Source organism: Cornus florida, unplaced genomic scaffold, assembly GCF_030987335.1.
Source record: "Cornus florida cultivar Cherokee Brave unplaced genomic scaffold, ASM3098733v1 CherokeeBrave_3.0.0_Hap2_Chr09, whole genome shotgun sequence".
Lineage (NCBI taxonomy): Eukaryota > Viridiplantae > Streptophyta > Magnoliopsida > Cornales > Cornaceae > Cornus > Cornus florida.
Window position 1 is genome coordinate 67,255,261 of NW_026775579.1, and position 21,988 is coordinate 67,277,248.

Genomic DNA, 21,988 nt, shown 5'->3' on the forward strand with positions numbered 1-21,988 from the left:
GCGAGCTCAGCATGTATGTTCTATGACAACAAAACATGACAATATAAACGCGAATCATACTTGTACCAAAATTTTGAAATAACAAATTTTTTATGACGTCCGGGACTGCAAAAAACAACTCTCCATAATGTAAATTAATTTCATAACATAATAGAAATAAAACAGAAATAGAATTTCATTAACAGAATCATAGACTCCCCAAACAAGAGAATTAAAAAAATAATAATAATAATTCCGCTCTCCCTTTCTTTCTATAAACATGATAAGAAAGGTACAAAACAAAATTCAGAATAGCAACTAGATTTGATACGCAACGCCTCACCATAACAACTGTTCTTCTTTTTGGTAGATAAAATACACACACTATTGCTCCCCCTTGTTAACCTTGAATAATTCGCCAACTTCATCTGAATAAGGGAGTACATAGTTCTCAAAGAAATTCTTATCATTCATCTTGCATACATACGACAAACTCCGCTTTTTAAGAAGCAAATTCTTCCTTTCCAAAACCTCCATAACTCTTAGCCGCTGTTTAAGCCTATTTTCAACACTGAGAGTAAGTAAATCTGGGTTACTAATAACAAATGATATATCATATTTGTCCGTGCTAAGGAAAAGCTGTGTTATAGCCTTAATTTTCCTCTCTGACTCCAGGAAAACAATAGGCACTCTCCTAAAAATTGACAAAATATCATCTTTCGAAAACCCCAAACTCTTAAACACCTCTAAATACAGACTCTTAGATAGAGAAAATGTCCCACAAGAGTGTAATAATAAATTACTAAATTTCATGATCGAAAGGTCTTTATTGAATTAGTCCACCAAATGTCAAATAGACCAGGACCATCTAATAATTTCTCTCAATTTCAACTCCCAATTCTCTTTACTCATAAAACTAAGAACCTGAACCGCGTGAAAAAACATCTTACACTTCCTGTCAATTGCTCATATCATCAATCATCTTGACAAATTCTCTAATTCTCGTCAATTTAAGAATGAAAACAGTTGGGTAATTACAGACATATTGAGTTATTTGCGACGAATTAATGCCACAACTCTTCATCAATTCAATATTGGGTATCACAGTTTTCACAAAATCATACCTCAAAATCCTCCCATTTTTCTTTTAAACCCTAGACACATCATCCATATTTGAACCCAAAACACCCTTCAATCCTAAAATCGATGGGCCAAGCCGATTCACAACGCTATAAAGTAGAATCGATGGGTTATTCAAAACAATTTTCACAACGTCGCTAGAAGAAAAACTCAAGTCTTGAAAAAACTTGAATTTGGGTATGATGGAACGCTCAAGATTTGCAGAAAGAACTTGAGGCATGCGTTTGATGAGAAGCTCAAGATAGGTATCCGCAAAACCACTTTCCAAGAAATGTCATATTTATCTCTGATTATTTAATTTAATTAATTTACAAAATATCAACCCTGTTAATCAACAAAATTACCCTCATCGTTAATCTTTTTTCTCTACCCTAATCTTTAATCATTGCAAGAAGCACCTACATAGTGCAGACAACTTCATTCATGATACTGCTAGCATCCGAAAAACACAGAGATTATAAAACACGGACCCATAAGTAAGAATACAACTATTTTTATGGGTTTTATCATTGCGTCGGTGTTTAAGTAGTATATAACACACAATTGTAGAATTAAATGGTACTAGAGGAGAATTTTATAGTAACAACTGATTGCATTGTTGATCATTCGGACCTTTCATAGACGTAGATCTCGAACCTATGAATGAGAATATTCCTGAAACTCACAAAGAAAAAAGGAAGTTGTTAGATTTGTTTAACAAAACTTCATAACCAAAGAGAAATAGACAATCTAAAAATCTACTGCAATAATTTTATTTTATTTTATTTTATTTTATTTTTTATAAAATACTCGGGTTATTTGCAGAAAAATTTTCAAAATTATTCATTTTCATATGGAGCATAACATATAAAAAAAATTAGCCCCAATAGAGACCGAATATTCATTTTTATTTTTTATAAATGGCGAGTTTATAAAAGAATGAAAATATTTTGACGCAAAATATAATCTCATAAAATAGATCTCTGTTGGAGCTAATTTGTTTATATATTCGGCTCCATATGTAAATTAATAATTCTGAGTCTCTAGCATTTTATTTTTAAAAATAAAATAAGATTGTTGGAGTAGATTTTTAGATTGCCTATTTTTCTCTAATTATGAAGGTTTGTTGTACAAATCTTATATTTCTGGAATCCTTATTTTATAAGTTTTCCGTACATATATTATTTGCAATATTTGGATGCACAGTTTGTGAGATATGAATTTTTAAAGTTCGGAAAAACTAAAATTTAAATAAAAGGGGATTTTGGTCCAAATAACAATTCTTTTACCTCCTAAATAGATAATTGAGGGGGGTTCTTTGGTAAAAAATTAGACAAGGGAGATTTATTCAAAATGGCTACAAGTCGATGGGGGTTCTTTGGTAAAAAATTAGACGAGGAGGGTTTACTGAAAAAGACTACAAGTCGAGGAGGGTTTTCTGTACTTTGCCCTAAAAATTTTATAAATCTCTAAAAATAATTTTTTATTTTTTGAATTCTTGATAAATTATTTTCTGAATGATAAATCAAGCAGGAATATGAAGAAAAGGTATATTTTATTGTAATAAATGGTTATGCATTGTAGTATGGTGTGCTGTAGTTCAATTCAATCTATGACAAGCTCCCTCTTAACCCAATGACATTGAAAAGTATTTCTAATTCATAGACATATTGAGTATTGATTATATAGAATTACAATCCAATGGATTCAGTCTCATTTGAGTAGACCATTCAACAGATTTCTCACATGTCCCAATTTTTTTTTTTGACATTTGTAACCTAATAGACAACTAATTCACATTTTGAGACTGTCACATGTATGTTCTATGACAACAAAACATGACAATGTAAACGCCAATCATACTTGTACCAAAATTTTGAAATAATAAAATAAATAAATAAATTTTTATGATGTCCGGGACCTGGGTTGCAGAAAAACAACTTTCCACAATGTAAATTAATTTCATTAACATAATAGAAACAAAACATAAATAGAATTTCATTAACAGAATCATAGACTCCCCCCAAAAGAAGAGAATTTTTTTAATTTTTTTCCCCCTCCCTTTCTTTCTATAACCATGCTAAGAAAGACACAAAACAAAATTCAAAATACCAACTACATTTGATATGCAACGCCTCAACACAACAACTCTTCTTCTTTTTAGTAGGTAAAATACACGACTATTGCTCCCCCTTGTTAACCTTGAATAATTCGCCAACTTCATTTGTATAAGGGAGTACATATTTCTCAAAGAACTTCTCTTCAGTGATCTTGCATACACTTGCCAAACTCGGCTTTTTAAGAAGCAAATTCCTGCTTTCCAAGACCTCCACAACTCTTAGCCGTGGCTTAAGCCTATTCTCAATACTGCGACCAAGTAAGTCTGGGTTTTTAACAACAAATGAGATATCACATTTGCCCGTGCTAAGGAAAAGCTGAGTTATCGCCTTAATTTTCCTCTCTGACTTAGCAAAAGCCTGAGGTAGTCTCCTAAAAACTGACAAAATGTCATCGTCCGAAAACCCCAAACTCTTAAACACCTCCAATTTCAACTCCCAATTCTCTTTAGTCATAGAACTAATAACCCGAATCGCTTCAATAAACGACTTAGAGTTCCTGTCAAAACCCATCTCATCAACCCTCTTGACATATTCTCTAATACTCGTCGGTTTATGCAAGAATAATCTTGGGAAATTACAGACATAGTGGGTTATTTGCGAAGAACTAATACCACAACTCTTCATAAATTCAATATTGGGTATCATAGTTTTCGCCCAATCGTGCCCCAAAAGCCTCCCAGATCTCTTTAAAACCATAGGCACATCCATATTTGAACCCAAAACACGCTTCAATGCTAAAATTGACAGGCCAAGCCGATCAACGCTACTAGCTAGAATCCGTGGGTGAGATGAAACAATTTCCACAACATCGCTAGAAGAAATACCCAAGTCTTGTAAAAACTTGAATTTGGGTTTGATGGAGCGCTCAAGATTTGAAGAGAGAACTTGAGGCATGCGTTTGATGAGAAGCTCAACATGGGTATCCGCAAAACCACTTTCCTGGAGAAATGAAAGAATCGAATCGGTCTCTTCAGGCCTTTTCAGATACTTTACGACGGAAGAGACTTTCGAAGCAGTTTCAGCAGAAAATTTGTGTCTATCAATCAAGTAATCGGCCACCGGAATGGGGCTTTCTGGAGAGGAAGAGAAGAAGAGGGGAGAGAAAAGAGAGATTGGGGTTTTGTTGAGTTGTGAAGTGTTGTTGAGAGAGAGTGAGATGAGACTTTTGCAGATATAAATAGTCCTCATTTCTTGAAAATACACACACATATAATATGCTATCAATCAAAGCGAAAAGTGTAGAGATGAGTACCTGCCTGTAAAGAGGGGAGCTTAGTAGATTTGCAGCGATTTCTCTCTGATTCTCAAAGAATGTTTGAATGATGAACAGTGTGCCCTAAACCTAGTTCGAGTTCTGTAAGTTAGTTCGTTTCCAAATAAAAAAGAAATTATTGGGCCTTTAGCTGACTGGGTCTGGGTGAAAGAAGTAAAGCCCAATGTAAAAGTTTTAAAAAGGCCCATCAACATCTCTCAATGTTCTACAACGGCTCAAAGTTTAGAAAGACCAGCAAAACTAATTCCTCTGCTGGGGTTCAAGAGCGAGTGTGTGAGTTTTGTATCAATATAAAATAAAAATAGTACACAGTAAAACCCATACATACATGTAATGGTATTCCCCAAAGCCTTTGGAGACAAGAAGTAGTCATATAAATACGTAAATAGAAACATGTACATACCTCTTTATTTATATTAAAATGAATATCAATAGTCTTCTTTTCTTTTAAATTTTGTTTTTTTCACAAAAATATTTTATGGCTCATTCTCAGATAAGCTTCCCAAAAAGCCGATAGAATAAGAGTGAATGACTCACCGTAAATGAAAGCCTTTACTGGCCAAATCAGAGTATTTCAATGCCCGTTATACTTCTCTTCCAACCATTATCAATGTTTCTAACTATATTGTGCTTTATCCTGTCCTTTTTAGTCTCATTATTTTCAATTTGCTTTTTTCATCTTTTAAGTTCTCTCTGCTTTATCTCGTCATTTTCTTCACTGTTAAGCTCATAATTCACATTATTAGCTAAAACATTCTCTTCAGCTTGAAGTTTCTGATAAACTTCTTGTTCCACAGTGTGTTTCTTCTGGCTTTGGAAACTTGAAATTTCAAATGACACATACAATTTAACACTCCTTCTTATGGTATTCCATCTAGACGTGTCAACGGGTCGGATTTGGATCGGATATGGTTTGATCCTATCCGAATCATGTTGGGACACAGCGGAAACAAAAGAAAGAAAGAAAACAACACTTCAAACCATAACACAAGATATATATGTGGTTTACCCAAAATCAGGGTTACATCCACGGATGAGAAGATATTCACTATATATGTAAAGATATTACAATAGTAGAGAATTTCAACACCGGACCATACACACAAACTCTTGACCGAGTTCTCTGTGTACTCCACGAGACTCCTTCTCGCCATCAGTGTTCACTTTACCAAACCCGTAACTCACCCTTAGTATCAACATACTCCCTCATAAGGCTACATCTCTTTCAACTCATAACTCTCAACAATAGCCTAAGTATCTATTTATAGAGTCACATACCTAATTCCTTAGTGGATAAAGACTACAATTTCTTAGAGCCCAATACAGTCTCTATAAGTAATTACCATAAAAAATACACTCTAAAATAGAAACTAATAATAATAGAAATTTGATACATAATTCATAACAATCTCCATCTTGGCTCAAATTCCATTCCGTCAATCATCGTTTCCCATAGCAATTGAATCTGGACAATTCTTTGCCACTTCAATCTTCTCGATCTTATTGCAGAACTCGGATTATCCCCACTATACGTTGCTCAATCAGTCAAAACCCCAAGGCTCCACCTTGACTACTCAAGCTCCATGCCATGTAACCAAGCTGATTGACTCCACCTACAACTGAAGTTCGTTATAACACATATTGAGACTTCTTGTGTTTTCTGAATCTCCTTCACCTTTGACTCTGATACCAGTTGTTGGGGCATAGTGGAAGCTAAAGAAAGAAAGAAAATAACACTTCAAACCATAACACAAGATATATCGTGGTTCACCCAAAATTAGGGTTACATCACGGATGACAAGAGATTCACTATATATGTAGAGATATTACAATAGTAGATAATTTCAACACCGTACCATGCACACAAACTCTTGACCGAGTTTTCCGTGTACTCCACGAGACTCATTCTCACCATTAGTGTTCACTTTACCAAACCCGTAACTCACCCCTACCATCAACGTACTCCCTCATGAGGTTACATCTCTCTCAACTCATAACTCTCAACAATAGCCTAAGTGTCTATTTATAGAGTCACATACCCAATTCCTTGGTGGACAAGGATTACAATTTCTTAGAGCCCAATACAGTCTCTATAAGAAATTACCATAAAAAATACACTCTAAAATAAAAACTAATAATAATGGAAATTTGAGACATAATTCCTAACAAATCGAACGAGCATTTTACTCCATCCGATCCAAATCGAACGAGCATTTTACTCAATCCGATCCAATCCGATAATCCAACAAATTATTTGTAAGTGAATCAATATTCCGATTTGTTAATAAATAGGTATTCGATTCGATAAAAGTGTAAAAAAAATTTATAAAAATAATAATAATAATAATAATAATGTCAAAAGAGAATAAAAAACAATGATTAGAAAAAAATAATAGAAAAAAATAAAGATAAATAAAACATGGAATGCAAAGAAAAAAAATATATATAGATCATTTACTCTCTGAACAGCTTTGACGATATAGACGGTGTTTTACGAAGATTTGTTTTGTTAGTGAATAAATATTTTGACATTATTAATATGTAAATTAGGGGATTTATTAGTATGTGGGTAAAAACACCACACAATTGTACACAGAGATTGTTTGTACCCACAGGGCACATGCCACTGGCCCGGCCAAGTATAAAATTTAGGTATTTTTATTTTATTTGTACATTTTAAAGAAAATTTTTATATACCCCCCTAAAATTTTTAATTAAAATTATCTCCTAAAGTTTTCTTTCTTTTCTCTTTTGCTCTTAAAATATAATTTGATTTCCTTTTAAAAATGTTAAATTTTACTCGTTTATCAGACATCATAGTCTAATTTTTCTTAATTTATTTAATTTTTCTTTTTTTGTTTTCCTAATTAAAATTCTTGTTTGACTTACAAATGATATATATAGAATATTTTTTTTTTTCTTGTTTTATTTAAATTTATTACCATAATTTATGAATTGCAAAGTAAAAAAAAAAAGCAATGAGAGTATGGGGACGAAACAGGAATAAGAGGAAGTCAACGGGTGTAATTGCTTTCAAAATACAAAGACATATAACTATATTTAATGAAAATATTAATTAATAAACAACATGTTAGTTCTTATATTGGTCTGCTTGATTAAACCCTAGAGATTATCTAGGTGTACAGAACACGGCCCAAAGGGAAAGAGGAAGATAGAACTTGCCAAGTATTAAAGTACTTGTTGATTTAGCATATCATGAGCAATGTTTTATCTCATCAATTAAATAGGCCGACTAAAAAATATAAAATAGGGTAAATTGCATGGACATCCGTGAGGTTTCGGTGTCAATGACCTTTTTAATAATGACACTCTCTGTAATTCTAAATGTCATATTTGTCTCTGATTATTTAATTCAATTAATTTATAAATATTAACCCTGTCAATTGACAAAACCACCCTCATCATTAAGCCTTTTTCTCTACCCTAATCTTTAACCATTACAAGAAGCACATGCAGAGTGTAGACAACTTCATTCATGATCCTACTAGCATCCGAAAAACACAGATTATAAAACACGGACCCATAAGTAAGAATACAACTATTTTTATGGGTTTTATCAATGTGTAGGTGTTGTAGTACATAATACACAATTGTAGAATTAAATGGTAGTAGAGGAGAATTTTACATTAACAATTGATTACAGTATTGATCATTTGGACCTTTCAATTTATAGACGTAGATCTCGGACTTATGAATGGAGATACTCCCGAAACGCACAAAGAAAAAAGTTAGTTAGTTAGACAAAAAGTGAAATTAGAAATACCCCTTTCTCGGGCTACCAATTAATAGAATGTTTTTAATTTTTCAAACATTAGGATTTATTTTTAGTCAAGGCTTGACCCTTACTGAGATCAGTATTATGAAAACTTGGTTATAAAGTTTTTATAAATCTCTAAAAATAATTTTCTATTTTTTGAATTCTTGATAAATTATTTTTTGAATAACAAATCAAGAGGAATATGAAGAAAAGGTATATTTTATTGTAATAAAGGGTTGATACCTAAGTCACACAATCCTTCTCAATAAGTGTCACTCTCACGCTCCGCGCACACTCTCGCTCAATTTCTCACTATTTATGAATTAATTCTGTCACTCTCCCGCTTTTAAATTCGCTCTTGCTCCCACTCCTGCTTTATGTGACTTAGGATGCACACTTTTGTCACTAAAATTTATGATATATATTGTAACCATTAAAATGCAGAATATGAGAATAACTTAATTCTCTTGGTAAAGCGATGATACATGATATTACACACTAATTAAACAGGGACTCATAAGTAAGAATATATCTAGTTTGACAGGTTTTATCATTGTGTGGTAAGCAAAGTAATATATCAATTGTAGAATTAAATAGTAGTAATACTCTATTAGGATTTGTTTTTAGAATGATGACAAGGGCTAGTCAAGGCTTGACCTGGTCTTATGAAATCTAGGTTATAAAAATTTTATAAATCTCTAAAAATAATTTTTTATTTTTTGAATTCTTGATAAATTATTTTCTGAATGACAAATTATGCAGGAATATGAAGAAACGGAATACTAGTATTTTATTGTAATAAATGGTTGATGCACTGTATGGTGTGCTGTAGTTCAATTCAATCCATGACAAGCTCCCTCTTAACCCAATGACATTGAAAAGTATTTCTAATTCAGAGACAAATTGAGTATGGATTATACTCAATTACAATCCAATGGATTCATTCTCATTTGAGTAGATCATTCAATAGATTTCTCACATGTCCCAATTTTGAAATAATAAAATAAATAAATAAATATTTATGATGTCCGGGATTGGGTTGCAATAAAACAACTTTTCACAATGTAAATTAATTTCATTAACATAATAGAAATAAAACATAGATAGAATTTCAATAACAGAATCATAGACTCACCCCAAAGAAGAGAATTTTTTAAACTATTTCCCCCTCCCTTTCTTTCTATAAAACATAGATAGAATCTCAATATTGCGACCAAGCAAGTCTGGGTTTTTAACAACATATGAGATATCACATTTGCCCGTGCTAAGAAAAAGCTGAGTTATCGCCCTAATTTTCCTCTCTAACTTAGTAAAAGCCTGAGGCTCTGTCCTAAAGACTGACAAAATGTCATCTTCCGAAAACCCCAAACTTAAACACCTCCAATTTCAACTCCCAATTCTCTTTAGTCATAGAACTAATAACCCGAATCGCTTCAATAAACAACTTAGAGTTCCTGTCAAAACCCATCTCATCAACCCTCTTGACATATTCTCTAATAATCGTTGGTTTATGCAAGAATAATCTTGGGGATTTATAGACATGGTGGATTATTTGCGACGAAATACCACAACTCTTCATAAATTCAATATTGGGTATAATAGTTTTCCCCAAATCATACCTTAAAAGGCTCCCAGATCTCTTTAAAACCCTAGACATATCATCCATATTCGAACCCAAAACACTCTTCAATGCTAAAATCGACGGGCCAAGCCGATTATCAACGCTACTAGTTAGAGCCCGTAGGTCAGACGAAACAATTTGCACAATATCGCTAGAAGAAATACCCAAGTCTTGAAAAAACTTGAATTTGGGTTTGATGGAAAGTTCAAGTTTTGCAGAGAGAAGTTGAGGCGCGTGTTTCATGACACGCTCGAGATTGGTATCCGAAAAACCACTTTCCTTGAGAAATGACAGAATCGAATCGATCTTTTCAGTGCTTTTCAGATTGGGGCTTCCTAGAGAGGACGAGACTTTCGAAGCAGTTTCAGGAGAAATTTTGTGTCTCTCAATCAAGTAATCAGCCACCGCATTGGGGGGTTTTTGGAGAGGAAGAAAAGAAGAGGAGAGAGAAAAGAGAGATTAGGGTTTTGTTGAGATGTGAAGAATTGTTGAGAGAGAGTGAGATGAGACTTTTGCAGATATATATAGTCCTCATTTCTTGAAGATACACACACATAATATGCTATCAATCAAAGCGAAGGGTGTAAAGATGAGTACTTGCCTGCAAAGTGGGGAGCTTCGTAGATTTGCAGTGATCTCTCTCTCTCTGTGATTCTCGAAGAGTGTTTGAATGATGAACAGCGTGCCCTAAACGTAGTTCGAGCTCTGTAAGTTAGGCTCATTTCCAAATAAAAAAGAAATTATTGGGCCTTTAGCTGACTGGGTCCGGGTGTAAGAAGTAAAACCCAATATAACAGTAATGAAAAAGGCCAATCATCATCTCTCAATCTCTACAACGGCTAATTCCTCTGCGGTTCAGGAGTGACTGTGTGTGAGTTTCATATGATCATATCAATATAAAATAAATAAATAAACAATAACTATACACACTTGTGTGAGTTTCGTATGATTGTATCAATATAAAATAAATAAATAAACAATAACTGTACACACTTAAATCCATAAATGTTATTCGTCAAAGCCTTTGGAGACAAGTAGTCTTATAAATTTAAACATGTATATACATTCTCATTTATATTGAAATGAATATCAATTTTTTATTTTATTTTATTATGAGACAAGAAGTACAAGAAGTTAAATTAGTAAATGCAGAGAGTCGAAGTCGAGTTATTCAAAATCTACCGAAAGCACTAACCTATTGATCTATCGAGACATCTGTAGATGAATATCAATACAACCTTCTTTTATTTAAATTTTGTTTTTTTCACAAAAAGATTTTTATGGCTCATTCTCAAATTAGTTTCCCAAAAAGCCTTAATGGGAATGCAACTATTTGGTACTCACACACACACGTCTCTTTCATGACTTGAACCTCTAACCTTCCTTTAGGACGTATGAGGCTAATACCGCTAAACCGCTCGTTGGTTGGAATAAACATTCTCATTAATATGAAATGTGTTAGAATGGAATAATAATAACCATTCTAGTGTTTGGTTGGACCAATTTTAAATTTAAAATGGAACAAATTTCAAATTGAGTTCTCCAAAACATCCCTGTTAATAAAAAATAAATTAAATTAACAAAATGACATTCTTCTATAATTTTTTAAAAATAAATGGTGGTAGTGGAGGTGGAAAGCGGTAGTGGTGTAGGTGGTGGTCTTGGAAAGCGGCGGCGGTGGCAAAGGTGGAAGGTGGTGACAAGAGTGTTGGTGGTGGTGGAAGGAGATAGTGGTGTAGGTGGCGGTGGTGGAAGCCAATGGAGGTGACTGTGGTTGAGGTGGAAGGCAGTGGAAGTGGTGGTGGTGAAAGGCGATAGCGGTGGTGGTGGTGGAAGGTGGTGGAAGGAGATGGCTGTGGTGGAAGCCAATGGAGGTGACTGTGGTGGTGGTGGAAGGCAGTGGAAGTGGTGGTGGTGGAAGGTGTTAGCGGTAATGGTGGTGGTGATGAAAGGTGGTAGAAGGAGATGGCAGTGGTGGTGGTAGAAGGTAGTGAAAATATAGCAGGTGAATGAAAATAATACATTGGACCTCTTATATATTAAGATTGCCAAAAGTATTGCCATATAGCAGCTCTCAAATTTTTTTGAGAGGTCTCTTTTTTCTCATACAGTGTCGTTTTTCAAAATATAGCAGGTGGATGAAAATAATACACTCCAAATAACATTTTGGATGAAATGCATCATTGAAGTATAATTATTAAAATATAGTATTTTGACACTATAACTCCTCTCAAAATATAACTTTGGCATGAAAAAATAACATTTTGCATTGAAAATGCTCTTATTTGGGTTAAAAAATGTAACCGGTTCAATTTAAAAAGCAACCGGTTCAATATGTGAAAGACCCTAATTACTCTCTTTCTAACTTCAAACATATTCTAAGTGATACTCACACACACATGCGATTCCTTACACACATTCTCATTAATCATTACTCATTAACTTCAATTGAACGAATGTAATCTGTTTTTTTTTTTTTTTTTTTTTTTCACTAAAATATTAATCATTTATGGCCATCACAAATAAAAAAGGAATTCGGTGCAAGTAGTAAAGCCCAATGAACTCGTAACAGTAAGGCCCATAGGGCTGGATCCTGCAACCAATACAACGGCCCAAAGTTGAAAAAGTGCAAGCAAAATTTTTTCCTTTGTGAGTCTATTTGCTGCAAGAGGTTACGCTAAGTAAGCAACATGCAAGCGCTCGTCCACATGGAATGAGAATATTTGAGTTCTACATAAGTTTTTGCACAGTTTTTTATTTTGATTTTTCTTTTTTGATAGGTATATTTTCTGATTTTTAGAACTGCTCTCACAAAATTAATAGGGAGTTGCTTTTAATTTTGTGGTAATGATATGAGTTAATTTTACTAGATTAGGGTAATTTGGACACGGTGTCTCCAATACGAAAGTGAAATTTTGCTTACAAGGCTGTATCAAGAGCAATGTTTTATCACGTTCATTAAATAGGCCGACTAAATAATATGAAATAAAAGTGATCAAATAGAGACATTCATGTGAGCCTCAAATGACGCCATCTTATCATTGTTTATTGGGGGAATTTTTTTTTTTTTTGTTTTTTTTAACTCAAATGAGTTAGATATATATTCTACATAGACTGCATAGTTCTTAGCCTAAACCTATTTTCTACATAATAGGGTTTGGTATGCAAAGTTCTTAGACCATCTCTAATGCAAAAAGTTATTTTTGCATGTCAAAGCTATATTCTGAGAGTTGCTACAGTGCTAAAATGTTATATTTTAGCAATTATGCTCCAATGGTGCATTTATTCAAAATGCTATTTTCACTTAATAGTTTATAAAAAAATAATAATAATAAAATATTTAAAAGCCAAGTCTGCTCTTCCAACAACACATATCAGCTGGACAAAACACCTGTTAACTTCTGGAATTAAATGAACAAGGGAACAATGCTGAAGCTCTCAACGTCATGCATATTCTCATCCAACTCTGCCATTGTATAAACATCTACTAACATTTATATATCCTTATATCACATACAAATTTCAAAAGATATTCCAAAATGAAAACACTATTAAACCTTCATCTAGAATAGAATAACATGAAACTATGACCTAGTGAACTAAATTTTTTTTTCTAAATATAAAAGTGTCAAACAAACGATGTCATTTAAAATTATACAAAAGCAATTCTCTTGAGTGTGTGTCTGCGAGACATAGTAAATAAAACAGGGAATGGATCAGTAATCCTATGTTTAAGTAATACAACAACAACAATCAAACCTTTTTCCTAACTACTTGGGGTCGGCTACATTAATCCTATGTTTCCATTCCGCTCTTTTTTGTTTTAAGTATCAATGAAAATTTCTTTTTTCAGGTGGAGGTTTGCAACTCTGAAAAATATATACATTTCCATTTCAAGAAGCTAATTGAATGAAGAGGTGCTATAAGACGATGAGGGATGAGGTAGCCTACCTAAGAGTTGGATGGCTACAACCATAGAGGTAGACCTAAAACGCTTGATCAAGGCCAAAACTTGATGAAATCTGATTCCAATCAGAAATCTGAAATTTCCAGCACAGTACGCTTCGTTTTGCAAACTGCAGGGGCCAAAATCAATCAACAAGAAGAAAAGACAAATAATACAATCTTAAGTTTGTTTCTTTACAAACCTTCACGGCCTCCTAAATTACAGAATATAGATATATAAACCTTTTAATTTTGTTTCCAGGGTAGGTACTAACTTCATCCCAGGTAACCTTAACATAGTAAATAGAGATAAGTGAAAGGAATTTTACGAATAGCAAGAGAATATCAGGGTAGTGTCCTATTTGCATATATAATTTTACAATTGCACCTATTTGCAATTGTTTTTCGAAACTGTAAACGTAAACATCAATATATAGACTGTATAGTAACGAAAAATAGTGAAATACAGATCTGAAGAAGAGAGAATTTATCCACAAAATTCCGAATCCGATCTGAGAAGAGATATATATATACATATATGAGGATGAGAGGGGAAGAGAAAATACAGATCTGAGAAGAGAGAATTTACCCGGTTGGAGAGGATTGAGGGAGAGAGACGGATAAACAGGAAACGTCATGGATGTCCTCCGTCGTAGGTTTCTGTCGCCCTTTTCTTCTCAATATTCTGGGCATAGCTAGCTATTTTGACTACCCACTGGAGAGCCCAATTTTAACCCACCTGCTATATTTTGAAATTGGCAACCCATTTGGCGACCATTGGAGTTGCTCTTAGGAGGGAATGCAATTGGAGTAAATGGAGTAGAATTGTGCTATCATTTGAGCCGCCTGATTTGATTTGTGCAAAGTCCGATAACATCCATTGATTGTTCTATAATAATCACATTTGTACCAAAATTTTGACACATTTTATAAGAATTCCAAAGTACTTCGACAACGGTTTGACATAGCTGATGACCCTTTTAAATTTTTGAGTTACAAAAACATAACAGGAAACATTTACCCGTTTGGCAAGCGTTATGATATTATTTTTTTTATGTTGATATTTAAATTTGGGCACATATTATATTTGGGACGACTGACATTGGTTTGGAATAGTTCACAACATATCAATTTTTTTGGCCAAAACCCATATCACCAAATTGGTAATATTATGTGTTTTGATATTGTAGCGAAGGAGCTAAAGCAAATTTTTGAATTTCTCAAAACAAATTTCCGTTAACAAACATGATTCCGATTTCTATTCAAAACACTCCTACAACCAAAAACAAAATGCTTAATACACACATCTCATGCCAAACGGACCCTTAAATGCAGAAAATATTATTAAGAAGGCACACACATAGAAAACACTTTTGCCACTAAAAAAGCCTATTGGGTTCTAAAGGTGACACCAATATGATACACACTTTTGTCACAAAAATTTATGATATATGTGATAAACATTAAAATGAAGAAAGAATTATTATGAACCTACATGCTCACAGTGATAAGACCACTTTTGTCACTTTTTGTCAATTAAGGTTCTGAAATTTGTAGCCAAAATAGACAACTAATTCCCATCACGAGACTGTGTAACCGTTAACATGTATGTTGTGTGACACCTAAATCAAAACATTTCAACACGAATCACACTTGTACCAAAATTTTGAAATAATAACATAAATGCATAAAATTTTATGATGTCCATATTTCTAATCTAATTTTGTAAACAGGAGAAAATGTTATGTTCTGTGACGCCAAAATCAAAACATGACAATGGAGACACGAATCACACTTGTACCAAAATTTTGAAATAGTAACATAAATGCATAAAGTTTTATTATGTCCATATTTCTAATCTAATTTTGTAAATTTGGACCAGTTCATACTTTACAATTCTTTATTACCTCCATAAATGTGAAATGGAGCAACTCGGGGATGTAATAAAGAATGAATGTTTTTACTTTCAGTAAAGTAAATTTAATTTCATTAACATAATAGAGAGAAAATATAGATAGAATTAGAAAACAGAACAATCACCAAGGCAAGAAAGGAACAGGAAACCAAAAAAGAATCTACTAAACACATTTGTTTGTGAAATTAGGTCTGTTCAACTTGAAAATTGATTTCAACCGATTTCTCACATCAAATATTACACTAAGAAAGGGGTTCTCTAGAGTCCCTCTTACTAGGAGCTCCTATATCTACATTCCTATAATTACCATTGAAAACATAAAACTTGGTAACAAATTGTACCTCAGAATCATCTGAATGAGATGAGCTACCTTAATGGTAATTATATACCTTGGCACTAGAATCAACCAAATCTCATCAGCTATGGGTCATCTCTACAGAGTTCAATTTTGAGGATAACACAATCAAACGTGGCTTGAATGATAAGTAAACAGAGCTGCCTAGTTGCTAGGAAGACTTTAAAATGCAGAATCATAGACGCCTCACAAGTTACAAATGCCCTGGGATAAATCCGCCTACGTTCTCTTCTACTAACTAAATAATAGGATGAGAAGTAGAAGAAACCAAACAAGAGTTTTTTTTTTTTTTACCTCTTATCTTTCCTTCTGTAACCATGCTAAGAAAGATCAGACAAAAAAAATTTCAGAAGAGCAACTAGATTTGATATTCAACACCACACCACATCAACTCTTCTTTTTGGAAGGTAAAATACACACACACACACACTATTGCTCCTACAACTCCTTGCTACCAATGAGCCCTTGTTAACCATGAATAATCCGCCAACTTCTCTACTTGAGTGCTTAATCTCTTGTCCATCCAGTCTCATGGTGGTAATAGAGTTCCACAAACTAAACCAGAATCATCTCAGAAGTTCCTAAGGATGGGACATTTGTAGGGATTTAAAAAGGAAATGAAAAGAGAAGTACTCGGTGAATCGAAGTCAAAATTCACTATTGCAAGAAGCACCAGCAGAGTGCAGACAACTTCATTCAGGATACTGCTAGCATTGGAAGAAGAACGTTACTTCCCTAAATCATAATTATATATTGGTAGATCAGTATTGGCATGCATGAGTACTGTAAGTACCAATATAAATGAGAAACAAAAACTTGATCATGCAAAATGAGAAAATTACAAGTGAAGAATAAGGTCATGGCTATACATGCAGATACTTAACAATCATTGCCTAACGCACAAAATGAGAAACCTTTAGCAAAATATTATACCTACCAGGCTTATTCAACATGATGCCTCAATTGAAAACATGAAACAAAAAGAAATGTTCAATTAAATTCATTTGAAATGAAGGAAAATTAATCCATGTTTTTCAGATTAGTACACCATATGGATACAACTTGCCATGATATGTAGCCGAGTCATTTGCTTTTTCAGGGGAAACATAATTCGTGTCAAGGCAGCCTCTAGGTAGTAAATCTGGAAGTGTCAGAGGAGGATGTCATGATTTTAAGCACATAATTCTGCTTTCAATGAGCGCTTGTTAACCATGAATAATTCGTCTACTTACTTATCAAAAAAAAAAAATTTGAATAATTCGCCAACTTACCGTTGGGGAAAAAATAATTCGCCAACTTCATCTGAATAAGGGAGTACATATTTCTGAAAGAACTTCTTATCAGTAAGCGTGAATACAGTCAGCAAACTCAGCTTTTTAAGAAGCAAATTCCTGCTTTCCAAAACCTCCAGAACTCTTAGCCGTGGCTTAAGCCTATTCTCAACACTGAAACCAAGTAATCCTGGTTGATTAACAACAAATGAGATATCCAATTTGCCCGTGCTGAGGAGAAGCTGTGTTGTAGCCTTAATTTTCCTCTCTGACTGACCAAATACATGAGGAGCTCTCCTAAAAACTGACAAAATATGATCTTCCGAAAACCCGAAACTCTTAAAGACCTCCAATTTCAATTCCCAATTCTCTTTAGTCATCGAACTAAGAACCCGGATCGCATGAAAAAACATCTTAGACTTCCTGTCAAAGCCCATCTCATCAACCCTCTTCACACATTCTCTAATATACGTCGGTTTAAGGAAGAAAAGTCTTGCGTAACTAGGCACATACCGGGTTATTTGTGACGAACTAATACCACAGCTCTTCATACATTCAATATTGGGTATCACGGTTTTCGCCACGTCATGCGTCAAAATGCACCCAGATCTCTTTAAAACCCTAGACACATCATCCATATTCGAACCCAAAACACTCTTCAATGCTAAAATCGACGGGCCAAGCCGATTATCAACGCTACTAGTTAGAATCCGAGGGTCAGACGAAACAATTTGCACAATATCGCTAGAAGAAATACCCAAGTCTTGAAAAAACTTGAATTTGGGTTTGATGGAAAGCTCAAGATTTGCAGAGAGAAGTTGAGGCGCGTGTTTGATGACACGCTCGAGGTTGGTATCCGAAAAACCAATTTCCTCGAGAAATGACAGAATCGAACCGATCTTTTCAAGCCTTTTCAGATTGGGGCTTCTTGAAGAGACTTTCGAAGCAGTTTCAGGAGAAAATTTGTGTCTATCAATCAAGTAATCGGCCACCGCAATGGGGGTTTCTGGAGAGGAAGAGAAGAAGAGGAGCGAGAAAAGAGAGATTGGGGTTTTGCTGAGATGTGAAGAATTCTTGAGAGAAAGAGAGATGAGGCTTTTGCAGATATATATAGTCCTCATTTCTTGAAGATACACACAAAATATATGCTATCAATCAAAGCGAAGAGTGCAGAGATGAGTACTTGCCTGTAAAGTGGGGAGCTTCATAGATTTGCAGTGATTCGATTTTCTTTCTCTATCATTGTCTCTGGTTCTTTGGAAGTGTCTGAACGATGGACAGTGTGCCCTAAACCTAGTTCGAGCTCTAGTTAAAAAATAAATAAATAAAAAATAAAAATAAAAAAAAGGTGACGATAGTGTTCGTTGGTTGATTAATAAATGAAAAGGAAAAATTATAGTAATTATGTTTTAAAAAAATAAGAAAATAAAACTAATATAATAAATTTACAATTATACTTTTTTTCATAAATTTTTTTTCTTACAGACATAATAGTAAATTTGATATTAATAAAATTTTATTAAAAATAAGATTAAGTGCAAAAAAACCCTATAGTATATAGAGTTTGTGCAGAATTAATCCTTATTTTTTTAAAATGTGCATGTTAGTTTATAAAATTCAATAAATGTGCAAATAAGCCTCTCTGACCAACTTTGACAAAAGCTAAATATAAAATTTTTATTTTACCCTTTTGAATTCCAATTTACCCGACCCATATGTGCATATTAACCCCCGTACCCATTCCTCCTCCATCTATCTCCTCCCCCTTTCTCTGTAGGGTTATGATATATATATATATATATATTAATTCCTTATGTTTTCCTTTTTTATGCAAATTTGATTTGGTATTCTTCCTTTAATTTCAATTTTTTTGCAATCTCTTTTTTTAACTTCTAGTTTTGCCAATCTAAGATCTTCTATATATATATATATATATATCAATAATAAGATTCTTCTCCTCTTATTTTCAGTCTTCTATCTCTCCCTCTCTCCTCAAGATCATATACTCAACGCATCAAATATGTCATGACGTTCTGAAGCGGCGGCAGCGGCAGCGGCGAGGAACTAAGGTTGTGGTTGCTTTTCATTAATAAGTGAGTTCAATCTGATTTGGTTGAGGTGGATGATACCCGCGATTCAGATCGGGATTGGAGGTCAAGGAGCTCGGCTACTCGATTCGAGTCCGACTTGGAGGTGGCGGTGTTGAAGAGAGTGATGAGAGTTACGAGGAGGAAGAGGAGGTTGTCCTTGCAGTTGCAGAGATTGTCAAGCCCGCAACCGAGAGCTTGACGTTTTTTTTCCCCAAAATGAAGAAAATGTCTGTTTCTAACAACGATTAAAGCATTTGTGACAATGGAAAACAATTTCAGGATCACAAAAATGCAAAATTGAAGCTGCTTCGCACACGTATACCGGGGAACGTCCCGTCCATATCAGTAAAGACACCAAGCAGGACAATGGGGCCAAGTTCCTCTAATCAAGGGAAATATGGCAGCAAGTGCGTCATCCGCAATATCCATCATTTGAACGGAGCCCTCCCTTCATGACCAAACCCCAGAAAACGAAGGCCTCAAAAGCTCGGAAAGGATAATGGAACAGAGTACTCACAGCCACGACACCCAAGAGAGATGTGGCCTCGTATTTTTTATTTTTTTTTAGTTTTTATCAATTCAATAGACATATAAAATAAAATTAAAATTATATAAGGTAAACACAATGGATAGACAAAAAAAAAAAACACATATACATAAGAACAACATCAATGAGAGAGAGAAATGGATAGAAAAAAAAAACAGATATACACAAGAACAACATCAATGAGAGAGAGAGAGAGAGAGATTAAGAGTGATGAATGGTGGCTTATTGGTGGAATGGTGAAAGAATCCACACTAGAAGAAAAAGATGAACGGTTACATATGGGCATAAGGTTGTGTTTGGGTTGAGGGAAATTAGATTTAGGTAGTGTTTTGGATAAAAGGGTCATTTTACATTTCCTATATTTATACTTATTAATTTATTCAACTGAAGTAAGGGTATTATTGTTATTTTATACCACAGGAGGACCTAAGTAAGGGTATTATTGTCATTTTATACCACATGAGGACCTATTTGCACCGAATAAATAGTATATGGGGTTTTTTTACTACACAGGGACTGATATGCACTATATCGATAGTAGAGGAGTTTTTTTGTACTTAACCCTTAAAAATATTAGCTTTCTTTCTTTCCATTTCCTCTCATTTTTGAAAGGATAACAAAAGTTACTGTTTATATTTTAGTCTTTCCTTCCAAATCCCTCTCATTTCCATCCAACATTTTATAACAAACACAACTTTTTATTTTCTTCCGTTTCCTTTTTTTTCTTTTTCCCCATTTACATTGTACCAACTGAGCCATACAAATTACAAGCTATTTAAGGCATTAAAAACCTAAATCGACAATGGTATGAAAGTGTTCAGATTGAGTGAAAGTCCAAGCCCAATAATTATGTGGGCTGGTGCACAACCTGTCTCAAACTCTAAAACAACCCAAAATTGAAAAATATTTCCGCAACCGGGGTTAGAATATGGAGTTTCATATTTGCAAAAATTGTTGAAATTTCCAAAGTGAACCTAGTTGCATTTTATCTTTGGACGTTTTTGATAAATCTCACATCGAAACAATTTCAAAAAATAATAAGTTTGGGTTATTGACACTGTAAAAAATAACGTGAAATGAATTTTTTACTCTCCTTTTTTAATCCAAAATATTACAATTGTATAAGGATGAATTTGTCCTTATCAATTCACTTGCTTCTCCCTCCAATACACTTCTCTTGCTCTCTTCACACCCCTCATCTCTCCCTCTCTCTCTCAAAATCACTTTGACAGCTTTCTTCCTGTAAAACGAAACTTTTCTATCTCTAAACCCTCCAAATACCCATTTAGAGCAATTCCAATGGTGTGCCAAATGGGCTGCCAAAATATAACTTTACCAAATCTTCTGCCAAATATGGCAACTTCTATTTGTTCTCTTCCTTCTCTTTTCTCTCTCGCATCCCTTGTGTATATATGTGGAGGGTTTGGATTTTCCTCTCTATTTGTCCTTTCTCTTCCCTCGTGTATATATGTGGAGGGTTTGGATTCATAAAAATCTGAAATTAGGAGTTTTGGTTTTTAGGTTGATATATATATATTTGTTATGCTCTGTTGGAATTTCCCCTTTCTCTCTCGAAAAAACCTCACCGACATACCTCCAATTTCAGAAAGCTTTGGTGCCTCGTCGGTCCGGGAGCTCGTCACCACGATGCCTCACCGGTCTGACATCATCGCCGTCGTTTCCTTCGCTGCCCGGGAGCTCCTCACCAAAAAGGCTTTGGTGTTGTGCTTATGTATGTATAAATGTCAATGTTGGTATATATGTGTGTATATATATGTATGTGTTTAGATATATATATGTTTATGAATCCAAAAGTTGCCTAAATTTTAAGATTCGGTTAGATTTGATGATTATTATTTTTAATAAGACAAATAAGCTAAATAAAATACAAAAGTCACAAAAAAAAAAATAAATAAATAAAATAAAAAAAAATAAAAAAAAAAAAATTGGTTGTTGAAAATTAGTAGTTGGGAAT

General features: G+C 34.0%; 1 protein-coding gene and 1 long non-coding RNA gene across 3 annotated transcripts; both read right to left on the reverse strand.

The window, feature by feature from the left end:
* Positions 1-157: 157 nt before the first annotated feature.
* LOC132274207 (uncharacterized) lies at positions 158-4,712 on the reverse strand. Its single transcript, XR_009470358.1, has 2 exons — positions 4,471-4,712; positions 158-1,773 (listed from the first exon to the last, which is right to left on the reverse strand). It is a non-coding gene; the product is annotated as an uncharacterized LOC132274207 (long non-coding RNA).
* A 9,269-nt stretch (positions 4,713-13,981) lies between these two features.
* Positions 13,982-18,736, reverse strand: LOC132274208 (uncharacterized). Of its 2 annotated transcripts, none has more exons than XM_059775431.1 (2): positions 17,377-18,736; positions 13,982-16,840 (listed from the first exon to the last, which is right to left on the reverse strand). In XM_059775431.1, exons 1-2 carry the CDS (start codon positions 18,495-18,497, stop codon positions 16,813-16,815), a joined length of 1,149 nt encoding a protein of 382 aa, XP_059631414.1. In that variant the 5' UTR covers positions 18,498-18,736; the 3' UTR covers positions 13,982-16,812. The 2 variants fall into 2 exon arrangements, with proteins under 2 accessions (XP_059631414.1, XP_059631415.1); XM_059775432.1 differs by lacking the exon at positions 13,982-16,840 and adding an exon at positions 17,069-17,246 and having other exon boundaries at positions 17,377-18,734.
* Between the last annotated feature and the right edge of the window lie 3,252 nt (positions 18,737-21,988).